At 46.9% G+C, this 15,611-nt stretch overlaps 2 protein-coding genes across 2 annotated transcripts in view; both read left to right on the top strand.

Annotated features, from left to right (window-relative positions):
- LOC144767019 (membrane-spanning 4-domains subfamily A member 8-like) overlaps window positions 1–15,611 on the top strand; it is a 278,123-nt gene that overhangs the window by 242,281 nt on the left and 20,231 nt on the right. The window lies entirely within an intron of this gene.
- LOC144767009 (OTU domain-containing protein 1-like) lies at window positions 6,170–8,277 on the top strand. Its single transcript, XM_078650667.1, has one exon. The coding sequence runs from the start codon at window positions 6,226–6,228 to the stop codon at window positions 7,357–7,359; it is 1,134 nt and encodes a 377-aa protein (XP_078506793.1). The 5' UTR covers window positions 6,170–6,225; the 3' UTR covers window positions 7,360–8,277.

The raw sequence follows: 15,611 nt of genomic DNA, 5'->3' as shown, positions 1-15,611 counted from the left end.
ACATTGCGTAGATCTTGTAGAGAGGCTGAGCACCCTCGAGTAACCGGCATAAACGCGACTTTAATTAACTGAATGAAAAGCAGGGAAGCCGCACATTTTCATGACCGTTTGTTTAAAGGGGCGCGCCGCTTTAATGAGCATGAATCACCTGAACTCGCACATTGATCTTCTAAAGCGCATTTACATGGTTTAAAGTTAAAATAACATGCATGAACTTCGAGTAAAGCATATGAATTAATATGTATTGATGATGAAACTGTTACATGAAACTGTTACATTGTATATATTTCTGTTCAATTAACAGACGTTCCCTGATGAAGGTGGACATAAACACCGAAATGCATTGGAACTAATATGAGTTGTTATACGTCATGAACATTGGACAAAATATTGGAATACAATTATTTTGAAAACAAAGAACTTATGTTGTAAACTCGTTTTTTCTCACGAACTGGGCTGTAAATGAGCACAGCAAATTGGGACACTGGTGCCATGGGAGACACACCTATGGGTTCATAGAGGTGCTACCAGTTAGTCATTTACTTTACACTCCAGGAGGGGAGTGATTCCCATGTTAGCACAGTAAAAGTTTAAGGAATAGTTGGCGGTGCACCACCCTTTTCCACGAAGCTTGCAGCAATTCCCCCCAAACAAGGGAAGTAGCACGCCACACCAGATTAAGAAAATGCAATATGATGAAATCACGCATTCTACGGATCAGAGGGCAGACACCTTCGCCTTCACAGCGGAGGCAAGCGAGAAAATATATTCATTGATACAAACAGAAACATCGGAACCAAAAATCACGAGAGATAAGGAACAACAAATTAGACAACTGATGTACCTTACACGTAGAGAAATTAACCAGCGACTTCACGCTAACACCATGATTAAGTACCACAAGGCACAACGAATCCCCAGAGGCCTCAGAATAGCCCTGAAACCGTCGCTTTGTAAAAATTCAAAACCATTCACAGAACGTTGGTTCGCTATATTGAACAAATGTAGCCTGGATTTAATATTACTCATCATAGAGGAACTGGCTAGGATATTGGAAGAATTGAAAACGGAAATAGAAACAGTGACTGAGGAATTGAAAAAAGGAGTTACTGGAGAAGAGTTACAAAAAATCTTAGATGACATCAAGTCTCAACTAGCTCAACATACACAGGAAGTTAATGAACGTAAACTCAGGAAATACCGCAGGGACACCCTCGACTACAAATTACAAGAGGTCTACACATGGGCGGAAGTATACGCCAGAAGACGCCAAACCAAACAATACACTTCCCAAACAGACACATCATCCACGGACAGTGAAAGAACAGACAAAAGAAGAGAACCTACCAGAAATGCACCTGCGGACAAACCATCTACTTCTGAGCCTTTTTTAGACGTAGGTCAAACACCAACAGAAGACCCAGGAGGGGACGCAACAAAAACAAAAGAAACAAACCAACCGCAAACGAGAACAGCAACGACCAAGAAAGACAGAAAAAAGCAACACTGATAACCACTGAGAACTTGGTCTTGAATATTTCAGATCAGAACTTGAATGAATTTCAGATAAATACATTACAACGAGGATTATCATTTGTACCAAGCACCCATACCAACCAACTCGAATTAGAAGTGAGTCTTTTCAAATTGACACGTAAAATGAGACTAAGGCATTTTTTCGAGAACGTCATCACTGAACATCCACTTCCCAAAGAAGATGAATTGAAAGGATTAAAAACTCCCAGTAATTACATGCCTCCGATATCACACAAAACTATCGATCTATTTGAAAAACTATGCAAACAAGAGATCAGCCATATAAACACCAACAAAAGGGTTAAAAATCCAAATATGTCAAAGAAGGAATTCGGAGCAATTGAAAGCATAGCGAACAACCCTCAAATCATTTGTCAAAAAGCCGATAAAGGAGGGGCTTTAGTAATCATGAACAAGGAGTTTTATGAAGAAACCATGAAGATTCATTTAAATGATTTAAATACATACATGGAAATAGACCAAGACCCAACAATGGAAATTTGCAAAACGTTGCAAATTATATTGAATCAAGCATTAGATAAAGGCACCATTAATGAAAAAACCAAGAGATACCTTACACAGGAGAATCCAAAGAGCCCGACTATGTATCTAGTACCCAAAGTACATAAAGATCCAATAAGACCTCCATGCAGGCCAATTGTATCCACCAAGATGAGTATCCACGAACCGGTTGGAAAATTTATAGATAAGTATTTGCAACCATTGGTAATTAAAAATTTGTCGTACATCAAGGACACTACAGATTTCTTGGTTACAAGCTGTAAAAATGGAAACGGACTGCATCATGGCTACCATAGATGTAAAGACGTTGTACACAGCCATACCACACAGAGAAGGCTTAGAAGCCATTGAGAAAGCACTATTACACAGCACTTATCCTCAAGAATTTAGAAGTTTTGTTGATGCAACTGATGGAATTCACGCTCATGAACAGCTACTTCACCTATGATAAACGTTGGTTCATGCAACTCAATGGAACGGCCATGGGAAATTGCGCAGCACCTGCGTATGCAAACTTATTCATGGGATCTTTTGAAGAGGAACATATTTACAACAACCAAGAGTGGGCTTCCCACTTATTAACATACATGAGATTCATCGATGATATGTTCATTATATGGAAAGGGTCAAAGGAGTCGTTAGAACAACAGTTGCAAAATTTGGATGAGCAAAATGAGAGAATCAAATTTACGTGGAATATCAACGATACCACCATTCAATACCTGGATGTGGAAATCTCTTTAAATCATGGAATTCTTTCTACGAACTTATACCGTAAACCCACGGATAAGAACAACTTGTTACAATACACTAGCCATCACCCTCCATCGTTGAAGAATCATCTTCCCTACACACAATTTCTCAGGGTTAGGAGAGTGGTCTCCGAGGATCACGTATGCCAAGAACAATTACAAACTATGGCGAGTAGATTCACCACAAGAGGTTATCCAGAGGAAATGATTAAGAAATCTCAGGCAAGAGCACAGAGCAAAACGAGACAAGAGTTGCTCACCTATAAAACCATCAGTAAAACACAGAGAATAACGTGCGTAAGTAAGTTTTCCAACGTAAGCACCAGGTTCAAAAAAATCATATACAAAAATTGGCAGATTGTGAAAATGGAACCAGACTTCAACGGAATTTTTGACCAAGAACCGTTATTTGCACACACACGAGGCAAAAATATAGGGGAATTATTGAAGAAACCCAAGCGAATAACCCCACATCAGATATTCAGAGGAACAGTCCCATATCTGAATTGCGCAAATTGTCACAACATCATGAAGGGGATAAATATCAGTCACCCCATGAAAGGACACAAAATAACTTTGAAAGTCAATGCTACCTGCGATACCACCAATGTGGTATATCTATTGAAATGTCCTTGTGGATATGTCTATGTAGGACACACGGAAAGGAAATTAAAAGTGAGATTAACCGAACACAAAAGTAACATTAGGACTCACTCTACTAAATCCACGGTTACTGTACATTTCACAGAAAAACGCCAGAATTTGAACCAATTGAGAGCTTGTGTACTGGAAGTAATACCCAGGAAAGAAGGAACACTGAACAAAAAAAACTTACTTAAACGTGAAAATCATTGGATTTATTATTTGAATAGTCTTAAACCTCACGGTTTAAATGATCGTACTGAATTTTTATGTTACTTGTGAACAACATTGTTGCTAAACCACTGTATCTGATCATATTGAACATTGTAACTGAAAACACTGTTTAATTTATGCCTGTAGACACCCACAAAGTGAAGTCACGATTAATCTCTACTTGCACGCGATGGTTTAGATGTTAAAGGCAGGATTGCTAAAGTTTTGTTATTTCAAACTAACCGGCTGGTTTAAAAAAAAAGTGAGATATACACACTGCGCATGCGTTTAACCGCGCGGCGCCAGTGGGAGTTTTCTTAAAGACTGAAAGCGCATACCGCGTTTGAAACTCACACGGAGTAGCGGGCTTAAGCGTTAACAACAAGAAAGGTGAGCATCATACGGAGATAGTCAAGCTAGGCGCAACATTGCGTAGATCTTGTAGAGAGGCTGAGCACCCTCGAGTAACCGGCATAAACGCGACTTTAATTAACTGAATGAAAAGCAGGGAAGCCGCACATTTTCATGACCGTTTGTTTAAAGGGGCGCGCCGCTTTAATGAGCATGAATCACCTGAACTCGCACATTGATCTTCTAAAGCGCATTTACATGGTTTAAAGTTAAAATAACATGCATGAACTTCGAGTAAAGCATATGAATTAATATGTATTGATGATGAAACTGTTACATGAAACTGTTACATTGTATATATTTCTGTTCAATTAACAGACGTTCCCTGATGAAGGTGGACATAAACACCGAAATGCATTGGAACTAATATGAGTTGTTATACGTCATGAACATTGGACAAAATATTGGAATACAATTATTTTGAAAACAAAGAACTTATGTTGTAAACTCGTTTTTTCTCACGAACTGGGCTGTAAATGAGCACAGCAAATTGGGACACTGGTGCCATGGGAGACACACCTATGGGTTCATAGAGGTGCTACCAGTTAGTCATTTACTTTACACTACAGGAGGGGAGTGATTCCCATGTTAGCACAGTAAAAGTTTAAGGAATAGTTGGCGGTGCACCACCCTTTTCCACGAAGCTGATTGATAAAGACGTCATCGAAGAAACAACAGGAAATGTTTGTAACAGTCCAGTCTTACCGGTCTTAAAGCGTATCGATCCTTCACAGCCACCTGTGTACAGGTACGTGATCGACCTCAGAGAAGTGAACAAGATAGTTATCCCACAGTTTCCAGTTGTCCCCGACATTACTGCTTTATTGACGATGGTTCCAGCTTCAGCAAATTGGTTTTCGGTGATCGACCTGAAGAACGCTTTCTTCAGCATCCCGATTGCTGAGGAGAGTAGAGATATTTTCGGATTTAATTTAGGAGGACGAAGCTTCCGCTTCAAGTGCGCTCCTCAAGGCTACTGCGAAAGCCCTTCAATATTCAGTCAGGCCCTGAAAACACAACTAGACACGATTATTCTACCGAATGGTTCAACTCTGATTCAGTATGTAGACGATCTGCTGATCGCTGCAGACACTGAAGAGATTTGCAAGAAAGCCACGTTATCATTATTGCATCAATTATGTGATATGAAGCACAAAGTCTCTCTTTCCAAACTACAATTTTGCCGACAAGAAGTAACCTACTTAGGTCACATCTTGTCAAAGGAGGGAAGGAGACTGACACCAGAAAGAATACAGGCAATCGCAGAACTGAGTGCCCGAAGGACACAGAGAGAGGTTCGAGCCTTCTTGGGCATTACATCGTACTGTAGACAATGGATACCGAATTTCTCACTACTAGCTAAACCCTTGCTGGCACTACTCTGTAAAGACACGCCAAATCCTATGTCTTGGTCTGAAGATTGCCAGACGAGTTTCCACGAGTTGCGTGATGCATTGTGTTTGGCTCCTGTGTTGGGAAACCCCAACTACACTAAGCCTTTTACATTATACGTCCATGAGAAGGAAGGTTGTGCATTATCAGTTTTAACACAACATTTTGGGGACAGACAGCGCCCATGCGCGTATTTTTCGGCAACTCTAGACCCTGTGGCTAAAGCCCTACCAAGTTGTCTGAGGGCTACCGCCGCAGCAGCTGTCTGCATCCGACAATCCGCTGGATTAGTCATGAATAATACTCTGATCGTTATGGTTCCGCATGCAGTAGACATTTTACTAAACAGGACGAAGACACAACACCTTACTAGCGCTCGACTATCCAGTTACGAACTTACACTGCTAGCAAGTCACATCCACATAAAAAGGTGCGATACACTGAATCCCGCAACGTTATTACCCATTCCGACAGGAACAGACGAGATTGATAAACATGACTGCTGTTTTAGGACAGAAGAAGAGACAAAAGGGAGAGTAGACTTACAGGACACTCCCCTTCCTGAATGCAACGATACTTTATGGGTTGATGGTTCATGCTTCAAGTTGCCGAATGGTGATACGACTGCATTGCATTGCGCACACACTATTCTCAGGCAGTGACCGTGCGTCGCCGCTGAGGACATTGTTTATTTTTACCCAACCTCGAGTGCTGTTGGGAGTGGGGTATAAATAAGGGCTATGGGCAAGGCTGAGAAATGCAGCTCTACAGCAGCGTATTGACTCATTACCCCGAACCAGTCTTCAAAACCTCCAGCTCGTCTTCCGCTGACTGCCCTCCAGCAACACAACAATCTACCACTATGCCTGCGTTCTCCTCTTGTTTCGAGCTGTTGCCTCACGACGGCACGGGCGGGCCAGGTCCGTTCACTTCCAGTGCTCGCATAACCGTGCGGCCAGTGGAAAGAATAGTGCCCATCCGCATCATCGGTGAAACCATGGCCTCGACGACCATCACTGGAGGGGACCCTGCCCTGCCCTTGGACAGCAGGTACCTAGACGCTCGAGGGGCGGAGGGCGTCCGGAACGCCGCTTGGCTAAGCGAGCTGGTCCAGCAACATGGCGGCGAGGAGGAAGCAATGGAGGAGCCTGAACTGCCCGTACACGGGCCTAATCAGACAGACGTTGGTCTGGATGCGGAACATTCTGAAAACCGGCATCTGGAGGTACAGGGACTCTCTTACATGCGACAGGAGAATGACCACGAGGCGCGGCCCGAACCCCGAGGGCCCCTGTCCGAGGCCAGCCAGAAGCACGCCTTGTATTTAGCCGAATTAGAGCAGCAGGACTGCTACCTGCAGCAGAAAGGCAGATTCTGCTTCAGCATCATTCCCGACGGCAACTGTCTATACCGCGCCATCAGCAAGGCCATGTATGGGGACCAGAGTATGCATAAGCAGCTGAGGGAACAGACTGTGTATCATGTGGCAGACCACCTGGAGGAATTTAACCCTCTAATCGAGGGCGACGCTGGACATTTCCTGATCGGCGCAGCTCAGGATGGGGCGTGGGCGGGCTATCCCGAGCTGCTAGCCATGAGTCAGATGCTGAACGTCAACATCTGCCTCACCACAGGCGGAAGGCCCGAGTGCCCCACTGTGTCCACCATGGTGCACTACCTCGGTCCCGATGACCCCTCCAGGCCCAGCATTTGGCTGAGCTGGCTCAGCAATGGACACTATGATGCAGTGTTTGATTGTCATCTGCCCAACCCAGAGTATGAAAACTGGAGGAAACAAACACAAGCCCAGAGACAGCGAGATGAAGACTTGGCGAAATCAATGGCAATTTCCCTGTCTAAAATGTACATTGAACAAAATGCTTGTTCTTGAATATTATAAACTTCTGATTCAGACCAATTTGGCCACTGGATCTTGGTCGCATTTTACATATTCGCCGGCCTTTATTTATATTGCACTTTACAACATCTCCATTGCAGGTGTGATGCCTTAAAATATGTGTTCGGTTTTCTGGGCAGCTTCCGAAGGCTTTTTTCCACCTGAACAAATTACATGTTTATGACTGCCCAGGTTGGCGAATCAGACTAGCCTCTCAATATTTTGTTGTGTACTGTTTAATATCTTTTCTATTTCGAAGCCATTCTCGTGTACATATTTCTTTTTAAATGATTCCCATTCTCTGGACTGCAAACTTTAATGTACGTGGGTAGCTTTTATTCCATTTACTGTTAAGCATTCATTTCTTGTAAATTTATTTTCTGCAGTTCCCCTATCTTTTCTAAAAGATTATATTTTTGCATAATATTTTTCTAACTACTGTTTTGGATGTTTGTATTGAACAAAAGGCTGAATAACTGTATAGTTAAAATTTGTAATTTTTTTGCATTTTTTTAAGATGTTTGCTGATTTAGAAATTCTTGATTTTTAGTTTGCGTTATGTAGGATTGTGTACAGAATTCTGCGTATGCATGTTTGTATGCTGAAAAGTAAGTACTGTTCATGCAGTGGTGCAACTTGCAGTTTGGCTTGTCCAGACCTGGTTCCTATGAAACAAAATAGGTGCCAAAAAACTTATATTAACCATACCAAAAGTGAGAAATTAACACACTGATGATCATGGAGAATGTTTCTATGATATTAGTCTAGTTAACTAGTTTTGTCCAATCAAGTGCTTTACAACTTTATATATTACACATGGGTTATGGTATGTTTCTGCCCATCGTTTGGTGTAATGGGTCTTGGCACTCATGTTGCAAAGTCATCCAGTTGGTAAATGATTATCTCCACAGTTTTGGTATAACTAGGAAGGTGTAGCAACAGTGGGAAACCAACCCTTTGCTGCACTCTCTCCATTCCAAAAGAAATGTGATGAAAACATTTCTCGAGGCTGTTTTGTTTATAGAGACGACAGGAAGAAACAACTATTGAAAGTATAATTGTACTGCAGTTTACCCCTTTTAACTTTATGTATTGCTCCTCCGTGTTGCACCAGAGTGCCCTCTCGGTGTCAAACGGCCATGTTCCTCATGTGGTGATTACGACAACTTAAAACATTTGTTAATCACGTATGTGTAGTCATTGTGTAATCTGAACTATGGTTGATTGAACATATGATTAAAACGTATGTGATACGACTGCAGCATATGCCGTAACGACATTACACACCATTATAGAGACTGCGCGCATTTCCCATAATTCTGCACAAGCTGCAGAGCTAATTGCGCTTACCAGAGCATGTGTGCTAGCGAAAGGAAAGCGAGTGAATGTGTACACTGACAGCCAATACGCCTTTGGTGTGGCTCACAGTTTTGGGAGATTGTGGCGTGAACGTGGATTTCTTACGTCACATGGTGCAAAGATACAACATGGTCAGCTAGTTAATGAGCTCCTCCAGTCACTGACCTTGCCACTACAAGTCGCCATTGTAAAATGCAGTGCACACAAAAAGATTCAGGATGATGTTGGCCGCGGGAATGCATTTGCAGATGAGGTTGCAAAAGAGACTGCAAGGAACACAATGAGTCGGATGTATGTTGTAGGTCCCGCTAGATGGATTACTGATGTGGGAATGTGTGAGGACACCATTGAAAGCGTGAAATCTATACAAGCCGAGGCAACTGAGAAAGAGGTGAATGAATGGAGAGAAAGTAAGGGTAGGTTAGATGCGAATGGTTGTTGGGTCGAATTGTCAGAACACCAGCGATGGCTATTACCTAACGCATATGTACTCGCAGTAGTAACAATGGCTCACGGATTTACACACATCAGTTCGAGAGGAATCTGTAAAGTATTGGCCCCAGTATGGCAAAATAGCAATATCCCGAAATATGCAGAGAATGTGGTCAGAAACTGTATGGTGTGTTTGAAGTACAATCCCGGTAGGGGAACCCCAACTCCAGCTGGTCATTTTGCGCCTCCAACGTATCCGTTCGAGGTTTTGCAGCTCGATTTCATTCACATGGAGAGATGCAACAATCTGAAGTATGTGCTCGTTGTTGTTTGCGCTTTCTCCAGGTGGGTGGAAGCGTACCCCCTTAAAGACAATACTGCCTTGTCAACTGCCAAAGCCCTTGTCAAAGAGTTCTTCCCGAGATTTGGCATGCCTAGAATCGTCTGGAGTGATAATGGAAGTGAATTCGTAGGACGCGTGATGAAGAGAGTGTGTGAATGTTTAGGCATACAACAAAAATTTCACTCTGCGAATCACCCCCAATCAGCTGGATTAGTAGAGTGCTACAATGGCACTTTGAAGCTCAAATTAGCCAAAATCCAAGCCTGCACAGGTCTTAAATGGCCTGACGCCTTGCCCCTAGCACTCTTGTCAACCAGAATGACAGTCCATTCCAGATTAGGACTTAGCCCCCATGAGATAGTGTTTGGCCGCCCAGCCAACGTCTGGGGCGTGCCAAGGCCAAACAAACTTAGCGAAATAGAGCACCCCGTACTGCTTGACTATTTGTGCGAATTGACAACTAAATTGCGTGTTTTACACCAACAGGTTCACAGTTCCTCTCCGCCAGCCTCTGACGATCCAGGTCACTCCATCGCACCCGGCACGTGGGTCTTGGTGCGGAAGGAGTAGTTTCTGTCCTGTAACTCCAGTTCTGTAGTAGGGGTATCTCTGTTATAGTCATAATCTAGTGAATAGTCCCGCCCATGTGCGTGGACCCCGGAGCAATCAAAAATAATCTCTTACAGTGTCAAAAAATGCAGAAATGCATAGACACTTAAGAGAGAATTTAAAGACAGATAATGCAGCCAAAAAAGGCTACACTGTCCAGTACTTCAACTAGAAATTCCACCACAAAATCCACAAAACAGCAAAGCCTGTACAGATTTCCCTTGCTTAACAGCAAAATCCCTCAGGAATGATAGAGAGAAGAACCTGGACAGACAAGCCCCATAGGCTGCCATTATGTGGCTTAAATAGGATACTGTGCCTTTAAGGAACCTTCCAGAACCTTCTCTCAGTATCCCAGAATGCATAGCAGGTCCAACTTAGTTTCAGTTCTTTTTGAAGGCGTAAAAAACGCCAGACCTGTAGCATTATGCACCTGAACAAATCTCCACCGGGGAGGCGGGAGGGCGCTTATGACTATAACAGAGATACCCCTACTACAGAACTGGAGTTACAGGACAGAAACTACTCCTTCTGTAGTAGGGGATCTCTGTGTATAGTCATAATCTAGTGAATAGAATGGCAAGCCCATCCCCACATCAAGCGGCGGTGGAGAACATGAAATTACGCCACTATTGTGCGAACAAATTCCGCAGCGAAGCCTGCCCAACCTGAGCGTCTGCCCTGGCATCAGTGTCCAGGCAGTAATGCTTAGCAAAGGTATGGACCGACTTCCAAGTGGCCGCCTTGCAGATCTCTGCAAAGGGAACATTACAAAGCATAGCTGTCGTGGCAGCTTTGCCTCTGGTGGAATGAGCCTTAGGTTTACCCCCTAAGGTCTTATTAGCTTTGCAGTAACACAATTGTATGCAGGACACAATCCACCTCGAGATGGACTGTTTAGAGGTAGCAAGACCTGTCCTGACTGAGCCATAATTAATGAACAATTGGTCTGACCTACGAATATCTTTAGTCTTATCAAGATAAAACTTCAGCACCCTCCTCACATCCAGGGAATGTAAAGACCTTTCCGCTGGAGATGACGGATTCTGAAAGAACGTAGGCAAAGTGATAGTCTGATTGATATGAAAATCAGAAACAACCTTGGGAAGAAACTTAGGGTGAGTACGCATAACAACCTTAGCAGCATGAAAAACAGTATAAGGTTCTTGGCAACACAACGCCTGAATTTCACTCACCCTGCGGGCCGATGTAATGGCCACGAGGAACGCCGCCTTCCAGGACAGGTGCTGCAACGAAGCCTTATGAATAGGTTCAAAAGGCTCCTTCATCAACCTGGACAGCACCACATTCAAGTCCCACGAAGGCGAAGGAAGCCTGACAGGAGGGAATACTTTCTTCAAGCCTTCCAAAAAACTTTGATCACAGGGATCTGGAAGAAGGAAGTCTGTGAAGGGCCTTTCCTGTAGGCAGTCAAAGCAGCCAGATGAACCTTAATGGAATGGACATTAAGGCCCGACTGCGCCAGATGCAGTAGATATGGAAGGATGACATCTTCCTTGCATGTCGTAGGGTTAAAGTTCTTAGACTTGCACCAGATGCAAAATCTCTTCCACTTGTAAGCATAAGAAGTCCTAGTGGAAGGGCGTTTAGCCTCCTTCAGTATGTCCATACAATCCTCTGGGAGATTCAGATGGCCATATTGCACTATTTCAGGAGCCATGCCGCCAGACTCAAAGACGAGAGGTTGGGGTGCACCATCCGCCCCCCGAACTTCGTGAGAAGGTCCGGCCTGCACGGCAGCTTTATGTGAGGAAGGAGAGACCGGTGAAGCAGGTCCGTGAACCACCATTGTCTGGGCCATTCCGGGGCAATCAGAATCATTCTCGCCCTGGATTGGGACAGCTTGATGAGAACCGCCGGAATCAGGGGAATTGGTGGAAAAGCGTACAGAAAGCTGTTCGACCAGTTGATCCATAACGTGTTCCCCAGCGTCCCCAGCTGGTAGTACCTGGAGGCGAAGCCTCGGCATTTTCTGTTTTCGGCAGTGGCGAACAGATCCACGTCTGGAGTCCCCCACCTTGCGAAGACTTCTCCCAGAACTTCGTCGCTTGTGACCCATTCGTGGTTTTCCTGAATGAGTCTGCTCAGTTCGTCTGCCTGAACATTCTGCACACCTGGCAGGTGGGTGGCCGTTATCGACAGTCCTCGAGCCAGAAGCCAGTGCCAGATGCCTGCGCCTCCTGGGACAGAGTGCGCGATCTCGAGCCCCCCTGCTTGTTGAGGTAATACATTGTTGTCGTGTTGTCTGTCTGAGCAAGCAGAGAGTTGGTCTGAAAGGACGGGTGAAAAGCCTTCAGTGCCAAGTGCACAGCCCTGAGTTCCAGGAAATTGATGTGGTAAGTGGCCTCCGTCTGGGACCACGTCCCTTGAATCTGCAGGTCTCCGGAGTGCGCTCCCCAGCCCTGGAGAGAAGCATCCGTCACGATAGTCTGTGTGGGAATGTCCTTGTGGAAGGGAACCCCTCTGAGAAGATTCTCCTTCGAGCACCACCACTTCAGAGACTGAAGAGCATGTAGAGACAGTCGTATCTTGTCGTCCCAAGATCCTCTCCTCTGGTCCCATTGATCCTCCAAGCACTCCTGCAGCGGTCTCATGTGAAGCCGCGCATGTGGCGTCAGGAAGATACACGAGGCCATCGATCCCAGCAGAGAAGACACCGTCCTCACTGTCGTGGATGGAGCAGACATGAGAGCCTGAGCCTTCCGAAGGAGTGATAAACGTCGCTCCTCCGAAGGAGACACGCTTGCTGACAGCGTGTTGATGGAGGCTCCCAAGTACTGGATGCACTGGACCGGAGTCGGGACAGACTTGGACATGTTGATGTGCAACCCCAGCTTGTTCAAGAGAACGCACGTCCTCTGGAAGTGTGCTTGAGCTTCCGAGAAGGAGGAGGCCTTGATCAACCAATCGTCCAGGTACGGGTAGACAAACACCTTGTTCTTCCTCAGGTGTGCAGCTACCACTGCCATGCATTTAAAAAATGTCCTGGGTGCAGACTTCAGCCCGAAGGGAAGCACCGTGTACTGATAGTGATTGGTGCCGACTTGAAAGCGCAGAAACTTCCTGTGTTTGCATGCAATAGGGACATGGAAGTATGCATCCTGTAGATCTATGGCACACATCCAATCTCCTCATTGCAGCTGAGGGTAGATCTGATGCAACGACAGCATGCGAAACTTTTCTCTGCGAATCCACTTGTTTGCCTGTCGCAAGTCCAGAATGGGCCTGAACTCGTTCTTGTCCTTCTTGCGGACGAGAAAGAACCGAGAGTAAAGACCTCTTCCTCTTTGAGACAGAGGTACGTCCTCTATCGCCCTTTTTCTCAGCAGGATGTCTGCCTCCGCCTGGAGCTCGCGCAGCTGGCACTGCGAGCTGACCGGAGGTATCGATGGAGGAGGGCTGATGAACCGAAGACTGTATCCATTGCAAACAATATTCAGCACCCACTTGTCCTGAGTAATTTTTCTCCACTCTGCCAGAAAAAATTGAACGCTTCCCCCCACCGGAGCGGGTAACGAACGAGGGGGAAGTAACCGCTCAGGGTCGAGACCCGGCCGGGCCCTTGGTCGCGGTAGAGGACTGCTGTCTACCTCTACCCCCCTGGCGTTTCTGGAAGGGCCTTCTGTACTGCTGCTGTTGCGGCTGCTGCTGATGCTGCCCAGAAGACTGTCCCCTTCCTCGACCCTGCGACCCGAACCGTCGCTGGAACTGGCGGTAGGGTTTCTTCTCCTTGGGCTTCTCCAGGCCCACCGCCGTCAGGGTCTCAGCCTCGGCCTTCATCCTGGCCATTTCATCATCCGCGTGTTTCCCGAAGAGGGTATCTCCGGAAAACGGCAGATTCGCCACACGTTGTTGCGCTTCAGGCTTAAGGGACGTCAACCTGAGCCAAGCATGGCGCCTCTGGTTTATACCGTGGCAGTATCCATGCGCGGACAGCAGGGAGATATCTGCCGCGGCACTAATGGCCTGGTTAGAGACCAGCATCCCCTCCTGGACGATCTCCATGAAGTCCTCTCTGCGGTCGCGAGGAACGAGGTCCGCAAACTGCTCCATCGAGTCCCACAGCGAACGGTCATATCGTCCCAGCAGAGCCGAGTCACTGGCGGCCTTCATCGTTGTGGAGGACGTCCCACACTCTTTCCGTCCAGCCGAGTCCATCCAGCGGCTCTCCTTATCAGGAGGCACAGTGGATGCAGGGGAGGTGGCATGGAGCTTCCGAGCCGCTGTCACGATCACCGAATCCGGTGTCGGGTCCTTTCTCAAGAAAGCTGGGTCCGACTCTGGAGCTCTGTATTTCTTGATGAGCCTGGAGGGCGCAGTCTTCACCACCGCCGGTGTTAGGAAGAGCTGTTCCGCAGGCTCAAGGAGCCCTGGCACCAAAGGTAGCAGGGGGCGAGACAGGTGTTTCTTATGTAATGTCTCAAAGATCACAGAAGTTGAAGGCGTAGGAGCTGTAACCTTGATCCCCAACTTCGCCGCCCCACGCAGGAGAACCTCCTGAAACGTACCAATGTCATCTACTGGGGACACCCTAGTCTCCGGTGAATCAGATAACGTTGGCGAGTAGGAACGGGTCCCCGAGGTAGAACGGGACCGGGACCTATGCCTCCTATGGCGATGCCTGGATCTCGATGAAGACCCGCGACCACTCCTAGATCTGTCTCGTTTACCCGAGCGAGACCTAGATCTCTTGGGCCTGGGCCTGTCCGTAGGCCTCCCTGGGTCAGACGCCTTAGGCTTCGGAAGAACCTTTGACTTAGGAGTCTTCTTCGGGGGTGTCGGGTACTTGGGTACCGACACCGATCTCGGCGGAACCGGTGGAGGAGGCGTAACCGGATCCGGGACCTTCGGAACCGGCAGGGGAGGCAACGGGGGAGGGGTCGGAGCCCTCGGAGGCGGACCCCTGGGTAAAGGAGGCGGAGTAGGCTTCTTCGGGGTATACACCACAGAATACGCCGTTCCCGGCGAGCCACCAACATGTCCAGACTGTGGGGAGCCCCCCACAGTCCTGGGCCTGTCCTGACGACCTCCTGACGCCGAAGACCGGTGCCCAGACATCGAATGTGGGTCCTTCGACGGTGATCGGCCCTTCGGCGTCGACCGTTCCACACTCCTCGACGTCGACCGGTGTCTATGCCTCGACGTCGACCCCGACCAGATGGATGAACCGCGGAATCTCGACGACGAGCGGTGGCGCCTCGGCGGCGACCTCGACCTCTTAGATCGCCTCGACGTCGACCTCTTAGACCGTCTCGACGTCGATCTCTTAGACCGTCTCGACGTCGACTTCCTCGGCGCCGGAGACCTCTTCCGTCTCGACGGCGACCCTGACGACGAGGATCCCCTCGACGACGATGACTTCGACGGCGAACGGCGGTGTCGCCTCGACGGCGAGCGCCGACGCCGGGTCCTCCGATGTCGTCCACTCGACGCCGACGATGAGGAAATCGACACCGGCTTCGACGGTGGCCTGAAAACGTCC

Source organism: Lissotriton helveticus, chromosome 1_1 (assembly GCF_964261635.1).
Source record: "Lissotriton helveticus chromosome 1_1, aLisHel1.1, whole genome shotgun sequence".
Taxonomy (NCBI): Eukaryota; Metazoa; Chordata; class Amphibia; order Caudata; family Salamandridae; genus Lissotriton; species Lissotriton helveticus.
This window is presented reverse-complemented; position numbering and strand designations above follow the sequence as displayed.

Excerpts from the sequence above, each read along its gene's own strand:
- LOC144767009 (XM_078650667.1), top strand. The coding sequence starts at position 6,226 with ATGCAGCTCTACAGCAGCGTATTGACTCATTACCCCGAACCAGTCTTC.